Source organism: Meriones unguiculatus, chromosome 5 (assembly GCF_030254825.1).
Source record: "Meriones unguiculatus strain TT.TT164.6M chromosome 5, Bangor_MerUng_6.1, whole genome shotgun sequence".
NCBI classification, from domain to species: Eukaryota; Metazoa; Chordata; class Mammalia; order Rodentia; family Muridae; genus Meriones; species Meriones unguiculatus.
In genome coordinates this window covers 104,183,830-104,203,917 of record NC_083353.1, presented here as the reverse complement: position 1 = coordinate 104,203,917, position 20,088 = coordinate 104,183,830, and the positions used below count along the sequence as shown (strand labels likewise).

General features: G+C 48.1%; 2 protein-coding genes across 8 annotated transcripts; one reads left to right on the top strand and one right to left on the bottom strand.

Annotated features, from left to right (window-relative positions):
• The first annotated feature begins 738 nt into the window (after positions 1-738).
• Positions 739-12,194, top strand: Camk1 (calcium/calmodulin dependent protein kinase I). Of its 3 annotated transcripts, none has more exons than XM_060383915.1 (12): positions 739-887; positions 2,794-2,908; positions 4,864-4,995; positions 6,204-6,278; positions 6,362-6,443; positions 8,093-8,219; positions 8,314-8,389; positions 9,136-9,248; positions 9,769-9,847; positions 9,944-10,031; positions 11,702-11,819; positions 11,925-12,194. In XM_060383915.1, exons 2-12 carry the CDS (start codon positions 2,826-2,828, stop codon positions 12,017-12,019), a joined length of 1,068 nt encoding a protein of 355 aa, XP_060239898.1. In that variant the 5' UTR covers positions 739-887; positions 2,794-2,825; the 3' UTR covers positions 12,020-12,194. The 3 variants fall into 3 exon arrangements, with proteins under 3 accessions (XP_060239898.1, XP_021493299.1, XP_021493300.1); XM_021637624.2 differs by having other exon boundaries at positions 6,362-6,500; XM_021637625.2 differs by having other exon boundaries at positions 789-872; positions 6,362-6,500.
• Ogg1 (8-oxoguanine DNA glycosylase) lies at positions 12,132-19,128 on the bottom strand. 5 transcript variants are annotated; one of them, XM_060383918.1, is made up of 7 exons: positions 18,771-19,128; positions 18,085-18,332; positions 17,341-17,520; positions 14,574-14,755; positions 12,740-12,890; positions 12,586-12,635; positions 12,132-12,464 (listed from the first exon to the last, which is right to left on the bottom strand). In XM_060383918.1, exons 1-7 carry the CDS (start codon positions 18,929-18,931, stop codon positions 12,336-12,338), a joined length of 1,101 nt encoding a protein of 366 aa, XP_060239901.1. In that variant the 5' UTR covers positions 18,932-19,128; the 3' UTR covers positions 12,132-12,335. The 5 variants fall into 5 exon arrangements, 4 of the variants coding, with proteins under 4 accessions (XP_060239901.1, XP_021493302.1, XP_060239900.1 ...); XM_021637627.2 differs by having other exon boundaries at positions 12,132-12,447; XM_060383917.1 differs by having other exon boundaries at positions 12,132-12,447; positions 18,085-18,339; positions 18,771-18,892.
• Positions 19,129-20,088: the final 960 nt, after the last annotated feature.

Sequence of the window (20,088 nt, the reverse complement as noted above, 5' to 3'; positions counted from 1 at the left end):
GACCTGGCTTCAGGGCAGCCCCATCTTGCCAGCTGATTCCCTTCTAGCCTGAGCTCAATCTATTCCAAACGAGCCATGCATAAACCAAGCCAGGTCAGGTCCCTTGGCCCCGAGCCTGTAGCCCCAAGAACAGATTTGCTCCACCCTCCCCATCCTGGCTCCCAGCCATGGGTCTGTCACATGGCATTTTGGTCCTCTTTGGCCTGCGTCCCTAAGGATCCAGATTTAACTCCAGCTCCCCCTTCCCACCTCTTTCGTCTAGTCCCTTTGAGCAGTACCTGAAAGTGTGTGTGATCAGAACATTAGCTTTGTTTCACTGGCATGGGACCTCAGTTTGCCTATCAAATGGAACCTTTCAGCTCATTTCACCAGCCCCTTACTAGTCTTCTGAGCCCTTCTTGGGCTCAGTTCCCTTTAGCCACTGGAAGGTAGGGACAGAGGGGATAAGAGCCTAAGAACTGTACTGAAAGCAACTCCAGGCTCAAAGTGGCCAGCCTCTGGCATCTCATAAATGCTGGTTCAAACACTGTCTGCCTCTGACCAACTGCTGATTTCAAGACCATCTTTTAAACTTCACTTGTATCCGTTGGCAAGGGTTCTGCTGAAGACCAAAGAACGGGCAAATAAGCTTGTTGGGGGTAATGTAATAAAACCACCCAGCCTCCTTCTCCAGTCCGAGAGCGCGCGTCCCCTCAACTCCCAATCCCCAGGTCTTCTGCCTCAGGCTCCTCCTCCATTGACATCAGAGCCGCAGGCGGGCCGAGAGAGCCAAGCCCCAGCCCAGCGCCAGCGTCTAAACGGGCAGGCTGACCAGGCACAGACTCGGCGGGAGCTCCGCACCAGCCACCTCGGCCCTCGCAGCCAGCTCCGAGGTGGGGCAGCCGCAGGTACAGCTGGGGGGCGCCCTGCTCTGTGCTCCAGCTGCAGGGTCCTGAAGCCCAAGGGTGGGAGGGGCGCTTACTTAGCCCCTGGACAGAATAGGGTTGGGCCTTTCTCTCCCACCTCCGTCCCAGGCCCATCAGGTGCTAGGTGACCTCCAGGGATATTGCCTGGGTATCAGAACAGGGTGAGGAAGGGGGTCTGTATGCGCGCGTGTCCAAGCGCTAGGCCTGACTGTGGAAGGGCGTGGGCATCTGGAAGTGTAGGTGGGGGAGGGCATGGAAGGGGTTCCCTGAAGTAGGCATATGCTCCAGTTGTATAAGGGTGTTTGGGAATTCTTGTTGCATATGGTGTTCAAGGATAAACACCCATACTGGTGTCTGGCTTAGAAGGTAGTTGTCAGAGTTGGGGGAGGTTTTGTCTTGCTCTGAGGGTGTTTATAATTAGGTAGAGAGTTGGTTTGCTGTGAAGGGCACTGGGCAGAGGAACTGGAGGGTGTAGATAGTGTCTGGTGTGTGGGAACGGATGCCACCTTCTTCATGTGTGCATGGAATCAGTACTGGAGTGTAAGGGGTCTGGGTGAGCAGTGTTTGGACGAACAGGTAGGTGTGAAAACATGAGGGTGTCTGGGAGCCGTGCATATGAATGTGTGTTGTTTGCGTTTATGCACATAGTCAGGTGTCCTGGTGTACAGTGTTGGGTCTAGCAGGCAGGTGTTTGGGCTCAAGGTTCATGGAAGTCCTGCTGTGGAGTGTCTGCTGCAGGGTGTGGAACTGTGGGGGTCACTAGTGCTGGCCTCTAGGTGAGTTTGACTTTATTTCTTGAATTTATATTGACTCCTTTCTCAAACTTCTGGCCCTGGGCTGGCTGGTTGACATTCTGGGAAAAGGTCTCATTCAAGGAACTGATGCTCAGTTCTGGTTAGGATGCCTTCTCTCTCTTTATCCTTCCCAGGGGAAATAGGATGATGCCTTCCCAGAGCCGTAGGTCATGAGGGGCTCTGTTTTGGCTTTACCCTCTCACTGGTTTTGGGATGCTGAGAGACTTTTCTGAATGATCCCTAGTCTAGTTTTCTACTAGACCAACAGCAGACAGCCTTTGCCCTTAGCAAGCTTAGCTGGGACCATGGCTGGGTGTCTTTTTGGGTGACTCTGGACTCACCCTGTCCATCTCCAACATCAGTTTCTATTTTTCACATGATGCATGGGGAGAGAACCCGCCCTCTCATATAGGATGAGACAGAGGTCTCCAGGGAAAGGTTCAAGATAGATAAGGTCAGATCAAGAGGGGACAGACAGGTGGGACCAGTTTTCAGGCTGCTGGGACACAGGCGGGGAGTCAGGAGGGCTAGGCCTGGGGAGTTCCAGCTGTGGCTGATGTTGCCTTGGTAACAGTGAGAAGGAGCTATTTAAAAACGTGGCTGAGATATTGCTGGAAGCCCAGGCTGCCGGAAACCTGATTTCCGAGAGGCTAGGGTGGCAAGGAGGAGGAGGGAGACACCATAACCCTTCCCGGGATGAGGCTGGGGCATCACTGCTTCTGGGCACAGGGCTCCTCTAGGGAGCTACGCTGCTGCTTCCAGCTGGCCTGTGCTTTTATCTGCTCTCTTCCTTGAGGGGAGGGTTCTTTTGGGTGTTAGGATTCAGAGAAAGATGGGGGCAAAATGGAGAATGAAGAAGTGAAGGAATGCACCAATATTGAGAACTTTGCTACGAGGAATGCTTTTTTTTCTAGGCCTAAGAATTTGTGAACAAATACTGTTGAATGAACAAATGACTGGTGAAGGCTGAATGACTGTGTCAATGAACACATCAAGGAATGAATGAACTCTTGTTGGCTGAACAGTGATCGGACATGTAGTTGATCCTCAGAGAAGCTTGGTCCCCTGAAACTTTGCCTTTGTTTTCTTTCTAGGAGCCCTGGCTGTGGCTGGGGGACAGTGGGCCATGCCAGGGGCAGTGGAAGGCCCCAGGTGGAAGCAAGCAGAAGACATTAGGGATATTTATGACTTCCGAGATGTTCTGGGCACGTGAGTCTCAGAGTGGTGGTGGTGGTGGTGGTGGTGATGGGGTGACGTCTGAGCTGGCAACAGAATTGGGAAGGGCCAATCTTGGGCCTGATGGCTGGAGGGGCTGAGTCTGGGGTGATGCTTCCTCTGGCCAGTTGACCAGCACTTCCCTTTTCTTATAGAACAGGGCCTGTGGCAGCTCTGCTATAGTGTAGACTAGTCTAGCTTTTTGGTTTTGACAAACAGTGGGTAGGATGGGTTCCTTATGAATAGAAGGAAGTACAGAAGAATGGAAGAGCCATTCATCTAGCTTGCTGCCAAGAGCTGGGTTTGTAAACTGAGGCTGGGCATGGATGCTCTTGATGGTGGGAATCCAAATATAACTCAAACTTAGTTTCTTCCCTTTACTAGTTGATCCTAGAGAGATAGACACAACATGATAGGCAGATCTGTGTTTACACTTTCTGAGGTTGTAGAGGCCAGAGTAGTCTCTTCTGCCAGGGGAACCCTTCCCAAAGGGCATGAAGACTGGGAACTGAAAGATAAGATTGGCAGGCTTGTGCTTGTCAAAAAGAAGGGAGGTAATTCAAGGAAAGGGAACAGTGTATGCAAAGGCTCAGAGGCAAGGCTACTATAGAAAGAAGCAGTCTGCTGGAGCTTACAGTTAGGGCTGGGGAGGAGCTGAAGAGGAGCTGAAGCAGTAAGAGATGAAAAGGGGAAGAGAATGCAAGGCCTTGAGAAGAGGTCATTTCCCAGCACAAAGGAAGGTATTTAAGACTGCCCATGGAGAGATGGCTTAGCAGTTAAGAGCACTGGCCGGTCCTACAGGGGACTAGGTCTCAGCACTGATGATGGCTCACAATCATCTATAACTCCAGATCCAAGTCTGATGCCCTCTTCTGACCTTTGTGGGCACCAGGTATGCATGTGGCGCAGACATACATACAGGCAAAACCCTCATATACATGAAGTAAATAAATCTGAAAAAAGAAAAAGAAAAAAAAAGACTAGCTATATAGTGTGTGGGCAAACTGGAGCGCCAAGAATGGCAACCAGTGTTGTGATGACATCCCTAGTTACCCTCATGGCTTCGACTTGCGACTTCTTATTCTCCCAGGGAAAGAAAATAAATGCAGAAATCATGCCCTAGCAGATTCTCCAAGATCAGTGAGTGCTAGTATGAATAGATGTATTTGTTGCTACGAATCTCCCTCTTAAAACTCACTGAGCATATAAATTGCCTGTGGACCTAGTTAAAATGCATCATTTGATTTTGGAAGTCTGAGGCTGGTAGGACTTGAGATTCTGCATTTTAAAAACATTCCCAGGTATGTTTCTGTGAGGTTCTAAAGGGCATTAACTTACCTACAGCCTAGCCAGGAGCAGTGGCACATGCCAATAATCCAAACACTCAGGGAGGCAGTGGCAGACTGATCTCTGTGATCTACAGCCTGGTCTACAAAGCAAGTCTAGGCCAGCCAAGGCTACACAGGGAAACCCTGTCTCAAAAAACAAAAACAATAATAAATTAGCCACAAATCAAAGTGACTTCAATAGAAAAAGAATCAACCAACCATGCACATAATCAGGTAGCACAGAGTTGAGGCCCAGCTGGCTCATGATATCAGAAAACTCTCTATTTCCCAGCTCAGTTTCCTTTGGTTAGCTTCAGTCTGAAGCAGCCTCTCCCCAATGTACTAACAATGACTGCCACCCACTCCAGATTTACATCCTACCGGCTTAGTAGGAAATTATCTCATTCACAGTGCCAGGAAACTGGCATGTATGTGACCAGTTACTGGCACAAGGGACAGACAAATCTGACTGGCCAGATCTGGCTGATGTGATCACCTCTGGAGCCAGGAGGTAGATGAGAGCTGAAGGACAGAGGTGGTCATGTGGGCTACAGGTAATGGAGGAATGAGCAAGGGAAGCTGGGGTTTTGGCTCCTCACCTTGCAAACATCTGTCTCATAGGGGTGCCTTCTCGGAAGTGATCCTGGCAGAGGACAAGAGGACTCAGAAGCTGGTAGCCATCAAATGCATTGCCAAGAAGGCCCTGGAAGGCAAAGAAGGCAGCATGGAGAATGAGATCGCCGTGCTGCATAAGTGTGTGGGCCCTGCGTTGACCCCTCCTCATCCCCCAGCTGTAGAAATCATTTGGATTCTGGGCCTCACAGGATGAGAACTGCTACTTGGCAGAAAATGTTGGGCACAGAGCTAACCTCCCAGATGAGACTGAGGTGCCAGGTCCTGTTTTCAGAGGATGAATCTGTTCATGGGGCCTCAAAATCAACCACCCACATCACTCTCTACTCACTTAAAAGTTTCTCCCATACAGTAAAGCAGACATCTATTTACTGAACCCCCGACTAAATTATCAACCAACTGACAGGAAACCTGCTCATACTGCAAAGTTTTATAGCAAGCATTTGCTTCCAGAGCCTCCTATTTCCTATCTGGACAAAGAGGAGCTGGTCATTTCATTTCCCTTATTCAGGTGCATGGGAAAATGAGGCCAGCGATGGCCTTAGTTGTCCAAAGTTAAACAGAAAGTCTTATCACTGAGATCAATTACCTTTCATTTGTTGAGCCCTGACCATATGGAAGCACTGTGCGAAGCACCTTTCTTGCCATATGTCATGTGGTCCTCATGTGAATTTTTTAAAATTTATTCACTTTCATTTCATGTGCACTGGTGTTTGACTGCATATATGTCTGGTCAAGGGTGTTGGACCCCTGGAACAGGAGTTACAGACAGTTGTGAGCTGCCATGTGGGTGCTGGGAATTGAACCTGGGTTCTCTGGAAGAACAGTCAGCGCTCTTAACTGCTGAACCATCTCTCCAGCCCTCCTTCATGTGACTTTTTTTAAGGTCTTATTTATCTTTTATAGATGAAGACACTCAGGCTCAGAGAGGCTTTGTTCCAATCAGCATATACTATGAGCAATTACTTTGTACCCGGTACCCGGTGCTAGAGCAGAACTGAAGTCGACATTTCCTGTACTTGAACCTCTGTGGCCAGGTGGCTGGCAAAGGTGTGACCATGGAAAACTTAGAAGCCACATTCCCATCAGAGCTGCAAAGTGAAAACACTACTTTCTAAGTAGCTCATGGCAGAAGCAGGGTTTGGGTGTGGATCTCTCTGGGCCCAGGTCCGTTTGCCTCCAGAGCCCAGTGCTTGCTTGGTCTTCCTTCTTGTCTTCTAGCATCAGCTTTTCCCCAGTGGGTTCCAGAACCTTGGTGTCCTGCCCTAGATGCAGGTCCTGGGGAGTGGTGAGCCATCTTAATCTGTAAACCTCATTTCTCTTTTTAGGATCAAGCACCCTAACATTGTAGCCCTGGATGACATCTATGAGAGTGGGGGCCACCTCTACCTCATCATGCAGCTGTAAGTGGCCTGTCTGTGTCCATCCTTACTCCTCTTCCTGCTGACAGCCTCTCTTAGCCAGACTTTCCTGTTCCTTGCTGCAGGGTTTCAGGTGGAGAGCTGTTTGACCGCATCGTGGAGAAAGGATTCTATACAGAAAGGGATGCCAGCCGCCTCATCTTCCAGGTGCTGGACGCTGTAAAGTACCTGCATGACCTGGGCATTGTGCACCGGGATCTCAAGGTGGGATCTTAGGGACCTAGACAACTGTGTAGTGGGGGAAGGGGATCTCTGCCTATCCTGCCTTTTCCTGGGGCATCTCAGCCCCTCATTGAAGCCTAAACTTCCCATTTACAAGATGAATTTCTTGTGACTCTCTAAATCAGCTCCTCATATTCCAGCCCAGACAAGAGACACAAAGTGGGCTGGGTTGTTATTTTACCTTAACAGCATATGTGTCTTTTTCTGGTAATGAAACATTCTACTTACTTTGTAGAGAACAGTTGGGACAGCAAAGCTTCAGAGAAATGGAAAGGAGCTTATGTTCAGTCACTGGTTGTGGTGATGCAAGTCTTTAATCCCAGCACTCAGGAGGCAGAGGCAGGTGAATCTCTGAGTTTGAGGCCAGCCTAGTCTACAAATGGGAGTCCAGGACATCCAGGACTACACAGAGTCACCCTGTCTCAAAACACTGGGAAAGAAAAAAAAAAAAAAAAAAAGAAAAGAAAAGAAAAACACTAAAGTGTAAGCTGTGCACGCCTTTTATCTCAGCAAAGGCAGACAGACCTGAGTTTGAGGCTAGCCTGGTCTACAGAGTTCCAAGACAAACAGGACCACACAGAGACATCTTATCTCAGAAAACTAAAACGACAACAAAATTCTTCAGTCCAGGATGGAAGGGCTCTGGGATACAAGAGATGTTCAAGTGTAGCCTTGCCATGCCCTGAACTGGCTCTTAGGTCAATTACTGCCTCAAAAGGCATTGGTTTCCTCATCTGTAAAGTGAGCTTGTTGAGACTGGCCAGGCTGCCTATGTGGTAGGGTTGAAATTAGTCAGGTACTTACCCAAGGTCTGGCAGAGGAGATATAAAATAAATTTTTTTTTTGTGGTACTGGGAATTTCTATAAGGCTTCTGAGGTCTATGAAAATCCTTCCCACACCCCCTTGGCCCTGTCTTTTCTGGAACTTATAGAGAATTTCCTTGTGCAGGGCAGGGGGGTGGGTGTGTTCTGCTTATTTACCTAGAGACTTATGTATAATGCTAGGCAAGTGTGCAACCTTCACTCCCAAGCGGCCCCGCCAAGCCTTCGTCTGTACCATTGTTATCTATGCTTTAGATTAGCATACAGATGGGTTTCATCACACCTTCATACACAGGTGTCATTATACTGTGTTCCTTTCCCATGTCCCCTCTTTCCCTTCCTTCCTCAGTTAGTCCCCCTTCTACACAACCCATTACTCTCTTTTTTTTTTTTTTTTTTATCCTGAGGCAGGTTCTAAATTGCCCAGGCTAGCCTTAACTGACTGTTGTCAAGGCAAGCCTTAGACTGTTTTCTGCCTCAATGACTGAAATGGCTAATTAGGGTTTAAGCTTTTGTCACCCGTTTTTGAGACACGGTCTTGTGTATGTCAGGCTGGCTTTGAGCTCAGTATGTAGCTGAGAACACACTGAACTCTTGCTTTTCCTGCTTACACCTCCTAGTGTAGGAGGTGCATGCTAGCTAGTTTCTAGCGGATTTAGCTAGCTAACCACAATGGATTTTGGAGAAGTGTTCAGTGCTGCTAGCCTCAGGCTACTTCTGACTGCCCCTTTTCCTCTTTCCTATCCTCTAAGCCAGAGAACTTGCTGTACTACAGTCTGGATGAAGACTCCAAAATCATGATCTCCGACTTTGGCCTCTCCAAGATGGAGGACCCAGGCAGTGTGCTCTCCACAGCCTGTGGGACTCCAGGATATGTGGGTGAGAAGGGTCCTAGGTTGGGGCTGGGGATAAGGAAGGAACCAGGAACTATAGGGCAGACATTTGTTATCACCATGTCCCCTTCCGTCTACAGCCCCTGAGGTCCTGGCCCAGAAGCCCTACAGCAAGGCCGTGGACTGCTGGTCCATAGGGGTCATTGCCTATATCCTGTAAGTGGGGGCATGGGTAAGGTGCTTGTGGCTAGAGTTGTCCTCTCTGCTTTTTCTCCCTCCTTCTATACATTATATACCAGATAAATACTAACAGGCAGGGGTCTGGAGGTTAAGAGCAATTGCTGCTTTTCCAGAGGACCCAGGTTCAATTCCCAGCACCCACATAGTGGTTCACAAGCACCTGTAACGACAGTTCCAGAGGATCTGATGCCTTCTTTTGGTCTTTGTGGGTACTGCCACACATGGTGTATAGACTTACATGTAGGCAAAATACGCATACACAAAACCAAACAAGCAAAAAAACCTAGCAGGCTTCATTTAAGAGATACCGTGTTTCCAGCAATGTAGGAGCACTGATTTAGCAGAAAACAAACCAAAGCAAGTGCCTCCCCTTAAGGGTTGACATGTAGAAAGAATCAATGAGTAAATAAATCTATAAAATAATGTCACCTGGCAAAATCACTATGAAGAAAATCAAGCAGGAGTAGGGAGATGGGGATAGATGTCGATTCAGAAAGTCAAGGGCTCTTCCTGGAGGTAACATCCGAATGGACTTGAAGTAAAGGAGCCAGCCACTTTAGGTGTGGGAAGAATCAAACACAAAGATCCTAATGATAGCATGTTCAAAGGACAGAAGGAAACTTCCTGTGGGTCCCATCTGACTCTTGGCACTGCCCCAAAGCTCCATCTCTAAGCCAACAAGTATTCTTAAAGCTGACATGAGGTGTTTTCTTTCTGCCTAGGCTCTGTGGTTACCCACCCTTCTATGATGAAAATGATGCCAAACTCTTTGAACAGATTTTGAAGGCCGAGTATGAGTTTGACTCTCCTTATTGGGACGACATCTCTGACTCTGGTATTTGGGTCTTTGCCTTCTTTGTCTGGGCCCTACCTCAGGGGCCTTCTTCATCTGCTCCAAGGGTCTCCCCACTGTCTGCCTCTGTCCCAAACTAGAAGCTGAGGTCATATGTCTTACCTTGAGTTCCTTCTGCTTGGCTCTTAATCTGAGAGATCTGTAGGCATTCATTCAGTCTTCAAACATAGTATTTGCAAAATACCTCCTATAAGGCTTACTTATTCCCTGAGGCTTAAAGAACATAAATATTTCTATCTCCCATTCCATGTCCCAAGTAGGAACCAGCTTGTGATGGCTGCATAGTGGCTTACACACTAGTGTGAGCACACTGAGTGGATTCTTTTGTAAATATGTTCTCAAGAAAGGAGGGGGCTAAAAGGCTGGGGTGTGGGGTGGAGCATAAGCAGACGGGCCCTTTGTCTTGCCTTGTTGCAGGTGAGATGTGAGGGAATGAGCAGTGTCTTGGGGGTGTCCACAGGCATGGTCATGCTGTATCTTTGCTTTTGTCTTGGGGCTTCAGCGAAAGATTTCATACGGCACTTGATGGAGAAAGATCCGGAGAAGAGGTTCACCTGTGAGCAGGCCTTGCAGCACCCATGGTGAGAGCTGCCACTCTAAAGTATGAGTTAGGATGGGACCTGGAGGCCTAGGCCTGCCCCCAGCCTCGCTAGAAACTGCATATTCCCCCATTCTAGGATTGCAGGAGACACAGCTCTGGATAAGAATATCCACCAGTCAGTGAGCGAGCAGATCAAGAAGAACTTTGCCAAGAGCAAGTGGAAGGTCAGCATACACGCCTAATCCTGGGTCCTCCTCAGGATGCACACAGTAACAAGTACATGCAGGACCTGCTCAGAGAGGTTTTCCAAAGAATCTCCTTTGTTTACTCAACAAAGGCCCCTTGACCCCTACTCTGGAGTGGGTCCCTGAGCTCCATCTCTAGAGGGACAGTTATCTCAAGGATTCATGATACAGCCTATGGGACCCAAGTAGAATCAGAAAGGTGTCTACAGGCCTGTCAGTTGAGTAATAACCAGGCACAGAGGATATGCCTGAGGCAGAGGGAACAGGTATGCAAAGAGGTGAGGGTAAGAGAGTGTGGCCACGTTTTAAGCCTGCTGGACTAGAGGGGCTGAAGGAACTAAGCAAACTGAGTGTCAAGAGGCCAGGCTGGAGAAGCTGGTAGAGGTTGGGCCACTAAGGTCCTTGACTGCTACAGTGAGCACCCACATGTTGTAGTAGATGATCGCAGAAAGACTGACAGCAGAGCTCATCCTGAAGAAAGGGCTTTCAGGATGCAGAGAAGGCAAAGACGGAAGCCTGGGAGGCCCAGTAGGATGTGTCAGAGATGCAGCACATGGAGAGGCTTGACTCAGAATCACAAGAGGAACACAGGAGTGGTTGATAGCAGGAAGTAGACTCAAGAGACAAAGATGGAAGGCAAACTGAGGGAGTGAGATGTCAAGGCCTGGCTCAACCTTGTGGTTGGGGACAAAGTGGACAGTGGTACCATAACTGTGATAATGACCCTAGGGGCAGAAACAAGTCTTGAGGGGGCAGTTTTAATTTTGGATATGTTTAACTCGAGGCACATAGGATACAGGTGAATAAGTGGAATATAAAATGATAGAAACGGGGCTGGAGAGATGGCTCAGAGGTTAAGAGCACTGACTGCTCTTCCAGAGGACCTGAGTTCAATTCCCAGCAACCACATGGTGGCTCACAACCATCTATAATGAGATCTGGTGCCTTCTGGCCTGCAGGCAGAACACTATATACATAATAAGTAAATAAATCATTAAAAAAAAAAAAGATAGAAACAAGTATGTAAATTACTTTTCTGCAGCTCACTTTCCTTCTTTGAAATGAATGTTATTCCAGCACTTGAGGGCGAGGCAGGAGGATCAGGAATTCAAGACAAGCCTGCCTGGGCTACATGAAATCTTGTCTCAAAACGTGTGTGTGTGTGTGTGTGTGTGTGTGTGTGTGTACATAGCCCAGTGCTTGCTAGCACACATGAATCCCTGGGTTGGGTGGGTCACTAGCATCACACGAAACTGGGTGTGGTGGTGATATAGGCCTATAATCCCAGGACTCAGTACTTTGGAGGCTGAGGCACAACTATGTAGCAAGACTGTCTAAAAAGAAAGACAACACAAAACTGCTGCCGCTTAGATGAAAGAATAACCATGCAATGTACTCAGAGCTGTGTTGATATGTTTGTTATATGAAGATGAATTCTAGCTTTATGTTCCTCTGTACACATTTTATATATGTAGTGTATGTATAACTGAATATAATTTAGTAAGACCATACCGAGGTTTCTGGGGAGGAGCTGGGGAGTCACTGAGTAATACCTGAATGGCAATAACAGAATCACTGCAAGACTCCTACTGCCGACCCTTAGTCCTTGAGGCCCCTTTTCAGCAGTCCCCTGCCTCCTCTTTCCACAGCAAGCTTTCAATGCCACGGCTGTAGTTCGGCACATGAGGAAGCTGCAGCTGGGCACCAGCCAGGATGGGCAGGGACAGACAGCTAGCCATGGAGAGCTGCTGACACCAACAGCTGGGGGTAAGAACCAGGGTCCTGTGGGCTGGCACAGGTGCTCCATGAAGAAGCACAAGGCTGGAGCTGGGGCCTGCTCCACAGCCACCTTTGCCCTTTCCTCTCACACAGGGCCAGCGGCTGGCTGTTGCTGCCGAGACTGCTGTGTGGAGCCAGGCTCGGAACTCCCCCCTGCGCCACCCCCAAGCTCTAGGGCCATGGATTGAACATCAAGGAAGTCAAGGTTTCTTCCATGGGAGGGTTTGGGGGCAGCCTGCCTAGAACTGGGGATTTCTTTCCCCATACCTCCTCACCCCTTCCCTCTCACTCTTCACTGCATTTTCCATACAAATGTTTCTATTTTATTGTTCCTTCTTGTAATAAAGGGAAGATAAAACAAGACAGTTCTGTTTGTTCAAATAGCTCCCTCAACCCCTGTTGTATAAAATGAATGCTTGATTTGGGGTGCTGACCTCTGAGGTAGGCGTAGTAAGCCTTCCTGACATGAGATTGGGTGGGGAGAGAAGAACAAAGGGAAAGATATCAATGACATCTTTCATCCCACCTAGCCTTCTGGCACCTTATATCCCTTTCTGCGTTTTGCTGTTGGCTCCCCAGCCCGGTTTGGTTGGCGAAGGTCAGCACTGAACAGCACCTGTGGAAAGGGGCACGCTGAGGTCAATGGACAATACTTGGGGAGGTGGTAGGAGTCATGAGAACAGGTGGCTGAAGAGTCCAGGGGTCAGGCAGAGCTGAGGGGAAATCCTTTAGGGTCTGGGCTAGGTATACTTACTGCTTGGGCCCAGCCAGCATAAGGTCCCCACAGATTCCGGAAAAAGTTTCCTAAGTTAGAAGTGAAGCAACTACATTAATTGACCCATGTACCCTCCACCCACAGAGATTCCCCAACCTCAGCCCAATGCCCCAGCATCACCCACTTTCCTCACCCAGTTCTTTGTTGGCCAGGGGGCTCGGGCCCTTAGCCTGAGATGTATTAGAGTGCCAGCCGTAGTCACGCCGGGCAATCTGCCACACATGGATGTCTATAGGCACAGCCTGGGGTTTGTCAAGGGCCATTAAGCAGATGCAGTCAGCCACCTTTGACAAAGAGAGAACTGTTGTAGAGGAATGGCAGGATCTGGCCAGCATCCAAAGCCATCTGCTTCCTCCTTCCTCTAAGGTAGTACTATTCTGCACTCTCAGTCAATATGCAATAATTAACCATTTCTCCAATAAGACTTGTTCCTAAGTGGACATCTGTGTGGGCCGTCCACACAGGTGGAGAAGGTATGACCATACTCTTTTCACTGGTAAGAAAACTGAGGCTCTGAAGGGTAAAGGGTCTGGGCCAAAATCAACACAGCAGAAGTTAGGCAATGCCAAGATTTAATGCCAGTCCATTAAAAATTCTTTAAGTCAAAAGGACTGAAGAGATGACTCAACAGTTAACAACACTGGCTGCTCTTCCAGAAGACGGGGGTTCAATTTTCAACACCCACATTATGACTCATAACCATCGGACACCCTCCTCAGGCCTCCTTGAGCCATGCCTGCAAGTGGTGTACACACATGCATTCGGATAAAATACACATACATAGGAAATAAATGAAAAAAAAATCCACTTAAAATTTTTAAAATTGAGCCAGGTGGTAGTGGCATAAGCCTTTATTACCAGCACTCAGGAGGCAGAGGCAGACAGATCTGTGAGTTCGAGGCTAGCCTGGTCTACAGAGCAAGTTTCAGGAAAGCTAAGGTTACACAGAGAAACCCTGTCTTGAAAATCCAATGTTCTCACCTCTGCCAACAGAGGTTTTTCAAGACAGGTTTTTGTAGCCTTGGCTGACTTGGAACTCACTCTGTAGACCAGGTAAGTTTTGAACTCAAGAGGTCCACCTGTCTCTGCCTCCCGAGTGTTGGAATTAAGGCTTGCACCGCCACTGCCTGGCTTAAACAAAAGTTTTAAAAAATTACATGTACTTATCTGTTCATAGGGCTAGGGTCTAAGGGAGGTCCGAGACCAAGTACGGGAGCCAGTTTTCTTTCACCATGTGGGTCTCAGAAATTGAACTCCGGTTGTCAGGCTTGGTGGCAAGCACCAAAAATTTATCTTTTTTTTTTTTTTTTTTTAAGATTTATTTATTTTTATGAGTGTGTGTGTATGCAAAAGCCATGTGTTTGGGCAGGTGCCCAAGGAGACTAGAAGAGGGCATCAGATCCCTTGGACCTGAAGTTAGAGGTGGTTATTGTAAGCCATCTGACATGGGTGCTAGGAATCAAACTCAGGTTTTCTGAGGGAAAAGCAAGTGCTCTTAACCTCTGGATCATCTATCTAGCTCCTGAAAATTCATTTTAAGCCACAGAGGAGTATAAAAATAAAGATAAGTTATAAATTCTAATTTTCTGCTAGATAGATCTATTTACATCAACAAAGCATCCTGTAAGCACAGGTAATTTTAAGGAAAAAAAATGTAAAATAGAAATCTCTTTCCATTTGTCTTCCCAGAGGTAAGCAGTGTTAACTTTCCTGTTCTTCCCTCTGGAAATCTCTGCATACAAACAGGAGTGTACATAAATACACCGACACATTGGACTTTTCTAAAAACTTATCCAAAGGGCAGCCTCTTTTATCCTCTCTGCATTTTGCTTGTCTCTGACAAAGACTTCTGTGCTTCCTCCAGAAAGAAGATAGGCTTCTCCTGAATTCTCAGGTGTGCCTTGTTTCCTCCTCTCCTGCTCGCTTTGTGGATGAAGAGGGCATGTCCTACCTCTCCGGGGCCTCACCTTGGAGCCCACCCCGGGCAGGGTGCAGAGAGCCTTGTGGGCCTCTTCGTAAGAGGCCACTCGAAGTTGCTGCAGCCAAGCCAGGCCACCTTGCTCTTCGAGGATGGCTTTAGCACTGGCATACACATAGCGGGCACGGTACCCCAGGCCCAACTTCCTGAGGTGAGCCTCTACTTCTGGACCTGTGAGAGAGTGGACAGGGATGGAAGGGTCAGATACTCTCAGTTTGTTCCTGTCCTCAGGTCTCCCACCCCAATGCTTTTCTAGGCACTTCTGCCCTATTTACTGTCCTGTAGGAGCCAGTGGATACTTGGATGTGAATAGGAAAACAGTGACGGCCTAAGTTCTGCCCCCATAAATGTTCTCTTAGCATTTCCTCTGTGTTGGGCTCTGAAGAAGGGGCTGAGACCCCCTGCTCTGAAGGATCCCCCACTTGAGCTTTATTCAAGACATGCTTATACCCATGGCCCAACAAGCTAGCTGGAGATGGCTCAGCAGGTAAATGCACTTGTTCCATAAGCCTGATCACTTGAGTCCAAACCTCAGAACCACGTAAAAAGCCAGATGAAGAGGTTTACATGTTTTGATTGTTTGTTTTTGAGACAGGATTTCTCTGTGTAGCCTGGGCTGTCCTGGACTCACTTTGTAGAACAGGCTGGCCTAGAACAGAGATCTGCCTGTCTCTGCCTCCCAGAGAGCTGGGATTATAGTAATATGCCACTGTGCCTGGTCAAGGTTCATATCTGTAATCCCAGCATTCCTAAGGTGAGATAGGAGGTAGACATAGAAGAATCTGCTGGCAGCTTGAAAGCCAGCTAGCTTGGATATAAAACTGAGTGACAGAAACAAGAGAGACTTTGCCTCAAAAACACGAGACTGACTTCTGAAAAATCCTTTTCTGATCTTCCAGTGTGTATACTTGCACTCACACACACCCACAGAATAAATGATAGTAACAGCAAGGGCTGTGTGCCACACACTGACTGGCAAAGGACATTACGTTTGCTTTTCTTAAGGATCCTAATGATAGCACCATTGTGTTACACATTTTACAGAAAGAGAAAGTAAGGGCTTACAAGGAGCTAAGTGGGCTGGAGAGACAGTTAGGCAGTTCAGAGCACCTGTTGCCCTTGCAGAACACCAGGCTTCAGTTCCCAGCATCTACATGGTGCCTCACAACCACCTGAAACTCCAGTTCTAGGGGATCCGGCACCCTCTACTGATCTCTGTGGGTACCAGACATGTGCACATTATGCACACATACACATTCAGGCAAAACACTCATACACATAGTTAATTAAAAAAATCTACAAAGCAACAAAACCCCAAAAGCTACTGAGGAAAACACGTATACACATAGAGTTAATTAAAAAATCTAGAGAGAAACAAAACCCCAAAGGTACTGAGGAAAACACCTGACACTGACCTCTGACTACCACAAACACATGCATGTGTGCGCGTGCACACACACACACACACACACACACACACACACACACACACAGGCTACCTACTCACCCATCAACCCCACACAAAGAAAGGCCATGGTGGAGATAGGATCTTTTTTTCCTTTCTTTTCCTTTTTTGTTTTGTTTTTTTCAATACAGGGTTTCTCTGGGTAGCTTTGGCTGTCCTGGACTCACTTTTGTAGACCAGGCTGGCCTCAAACTTACAGCGACTGCCTCTGCCTCCCTGAGTGCTAAGATCAAAGGCATGCACCACCACACCTGGCTTAGAGATAGGCTCTTTCACCCAGGTACAGGAAAGGACCCGTGTTGTTAAATCATTCCTTTTCAATGGCTCACAATCAACTTATTCACCCCCAAAGCCTTCTAAATAGAAACTGATATTCCCATTCTATAAAAAAGTTAGGTCAAGTTTAGAAAGATAAATTAATTCCTTGAAGACTTATGATTATTAAACCAAGGGCAGAGACTCAAGACCTTTCTTAGCACCAAAAAACAACCCATTTGAGATGAACTCAAGGCAGGTTCCTTGTTATTTAGTCCCTAAACACTCCCTCTAGCTTGGTTCTGCCAACCAACATACAGGTCAAGTGAGTTGTATTCACATAAGCGACAGCAGCTTAAATTTTCCACTTACTTCCTGTATTCCACTGTGCTGTTTGTAGGATGTGTTTCCTTTTATTCAATCCTCATGATTCTTTTTTTTTTTTTTTTTTCAAATTTATTTCATTTTATTTTATGTACATTGGTGTTTGGCTGCATACATGTCTAGGTGAGGATGTTGGATCCCCTGGAACAGGAGTTACAGATAGTTGTGAGCTGCCACGTGGCTGCTGGGGATTGAACCTAGGTCCCCTGGAAGAGCAGTCAGTGCTCTTAACCACTGAGTCATCTCTCCAGCCCCCTAGTCCTCATGATTTTGACAGGATATGTAACATTATTTTCCATCTCATAGATTCAGAACTGAAGCATACAGATGCTAAATAACATATGTGTCAGAGCTTGGATTCAGATCTAGGCAGTCTGTTTCAGATCATATACCTGTAACCCTAAACTACTGACCACTGTGTACAGCTGGTTCTCTAACGAGGTACTGATTATACAGGCAAATAGCCAACTAGTAAGGTGCTGATATTTCAGGGATGAAATCTGAATATGAGCCGTAACCAGGACTGATGAGACCAAGTATGGTGGTTCTGGATAGAAACAGTGTTTGGGATGGTGGAAAGACTGGAGGTAGGAGCTGGGTAGAACTGAACAGGTCTTCCTGTCCAAATGCTGAAGGGGAGCCACCTACTCACCAGCCAGGGCCTGAAGGCTTGGGAAGCCATGGTAAGTGACATCATCAAGCTGAATGAGTCGCGGTCCAAATGCCTGGCATAGCCTTTCCACCATGCCAGTGATGCGAGCAATGTTGTTGTTGGAAGAACAGATGAAAGAAAAAAGGCATTCAGTGGGGTCTTGTCTCAGCAGTCTCACACCTAGAAAGCAGAGGGCAGGAGGTAGGAGACGTGCCTTGGCTTCCTTGAATCCCTCTAGGTCAGATATTGAGGCTCCAGGGAGACCCAGAAGAATAAAGGACTGCTCATGTAGAGAAATCACCACCAGACCTCTCCTGTACATCTGGTACATCTTATGAGCTCTGAGTGACCATCCCATTCTACTGAGAAGAAAAAAAAAGCCATAATGTGAGCCCGCATGAACAGAGCTTTCTTTATTCCTTCATCAGTCAAAGAGGAAATGCGATTTTGTATATAATGACAGAATGAATGAGGTCACCTGCTCCAGGACACACAGTCAGGATTATCACGTCATTGCAGTGACCGTCATCACTATAATAAGAATGGCAATATCCTAAATCCTAGTCTAAGCACTTTAATGAGTAAATTTTATCTGTTATTGTTATTATCACGTATATGAAGCTGCTTTTATCTGTTGAGCCATCTCACTGGCCCTATATCTGCATTTTACAGAGGGCAAACCGAGTCACAAAAATGTAACTTAGCAAGTGTACAGAAGCCACCATTCCTGCCCTTTGTACTCACCTTGGAATTTCTGGGCCATTTTTTGGAAGTGGGAGTCCACAGAAGCCCAATGGCTATACAGCTGAGCCAGGCTGACATCCAGCTGAAAGTACTTGCGTAAGGCTTCCAGCTCCTCTAGGGTGGGCCTGCCCTCCTGGCCCTTGTCTCCTCGGTACACAGTGCAATACAGCTGCTCCTCGGTCTGAGTGAGTGTCCATACTTGATCTGCCAGCACTCCACTCCAGTGTGCAGGGCTTTGCTCCCTCCACCTGAGTACTCGGGTAGACAGCCCTAGCACTCAGTTACTCGTTTTGCAATCTTTAAGGTCCCTCCTGACTTACAAATGTCCCACCCATAAACTGACTTATTAGTTATAAATAAAAGTGGTACGTTTTTCATCTTAAAAAGAAAGGTGGTGCTGGGAATTGAACCTAGAGCCCTGTGCATGAAAACCAAGCACTCTTTTCACTGGGCTACATCCCTCAGTTTTCCCACTGATAATTTTACTGCGTGGTCATCATAAGCCTGCACACTCATCACCTCTACTTCATAAAGTAGGTAACAGGCTAGCCACCGGTGCTTAGACTCCAAAGAATACTCTCATCCATCACTCCCAACAGTCCCACGCCCAACATTCTTTGCATCCCGTGGGCAGCACTGAGGAGTAAGAGTCCTAGGAGAGGATCCTCCCAAGGGCAGTCACTCACCGGAAGGACTGTCCAGAAGCTAAAACCAGGTCCAGACGCAGCTCAGAGCGTGGACAGGGAAGAGAGGCCCAGAGGGCCGGGCTGGAAGTTATGGTGCGATGCCTCATTCTGCCAGGCAGACAGGAGCGGAGTAACATTTGGATAAGCAGTCTCCGGCCCATCACGTCCCGGTGCACTCAGAACCCGACATTTCCGCGTCCTAAAGCCTCACTCCCAAGTGACTACGCGTGCTAGATTCTGGGTCTGGTGTAAAGCGAGTTGCTGTTTGAGTCTCCCTCTCCTCGTAGGACAGCCTCCCGCAGGCTACCACGGCCCTACACTGCCCACTCCGCTTTCTTGTGAAACAGGCCCCTCCTCTTCCTTCGGACGTGGCCCCGCCCCCAGGGCCTCCCGTCACGCGCCCCCTCCTTCGCCTTCTGGGTGGCTGTCGTAGTTTTGGAAAGGCGCGCCAGTGAGGGTCTTCCGGGTCCCAGTTTACGGTCACCGGAAGTAGATCCTAGCTCCCGCTTATCTGATCCTAGAGGTAGCCAATCCGACGAGAAAGTGAGAGGCACCAATGAGAACTCGGGTGTGGCGGAGTGGGCGGTTCTGCCTGAGGCGCCGTAGCGGTTGGCGTGCGGGCCTCGCAGCTGGCGATTGGCCGCCCGCGGCTCGGCTCTGCCATCCCCTCTCAGGGCTTTCGGTGTGATCTCAGGGCCTGCGACATCTCGGGCTGGCCCTCATTGGAGCCATATCCTTGCGGGGCGTGGTGATATACGCCTTTCGTCCCAGCGCTCGGTAGGCAGAGGCGGGAGGCACGTTGGAGGCTTTAAGTAGGCTGGGCTACATGGCGAGACCCTGTCTCCAGAAACAAACCGAAAGAACCTCATCCTTACTTGCCCAAGCCTCTCCCCTCCTAGCCTCTTCTGAGGCAAGTGTGAGTGAATCCCAGAGGATCCTTTTTCAGCGTTGTCCCCTCCACCTCCTGCCATGCGGCCCCGAATGCGCCATCTCGGGCTTCCACCCAGGCTTCAGAGGCCAGCCTCAGGTTTGCCTGCTCAGACATAGCCTGCGGCTGCAGCTACCCTCTCCAGTCTGAGCACGTTCCTTCAGTATACCCTATCTTTGCCCACCACCGCCTAGGGCCTGTGTATAAGCTTTTTTTTTTTTTTTTTTGGTGGGGGAGGGGGCGTTTACTGAGTCCAAGTACCAATGTGTAGCTCCCAGGCAGCCTAACGGACCAATACCAGCACCAGCCACCTTGATCCAAAAATGACTATATAATTTATAATTTTCTCGAAGACTAAAAAGAAATGTTGGGGGCTAGGAGACATGAACT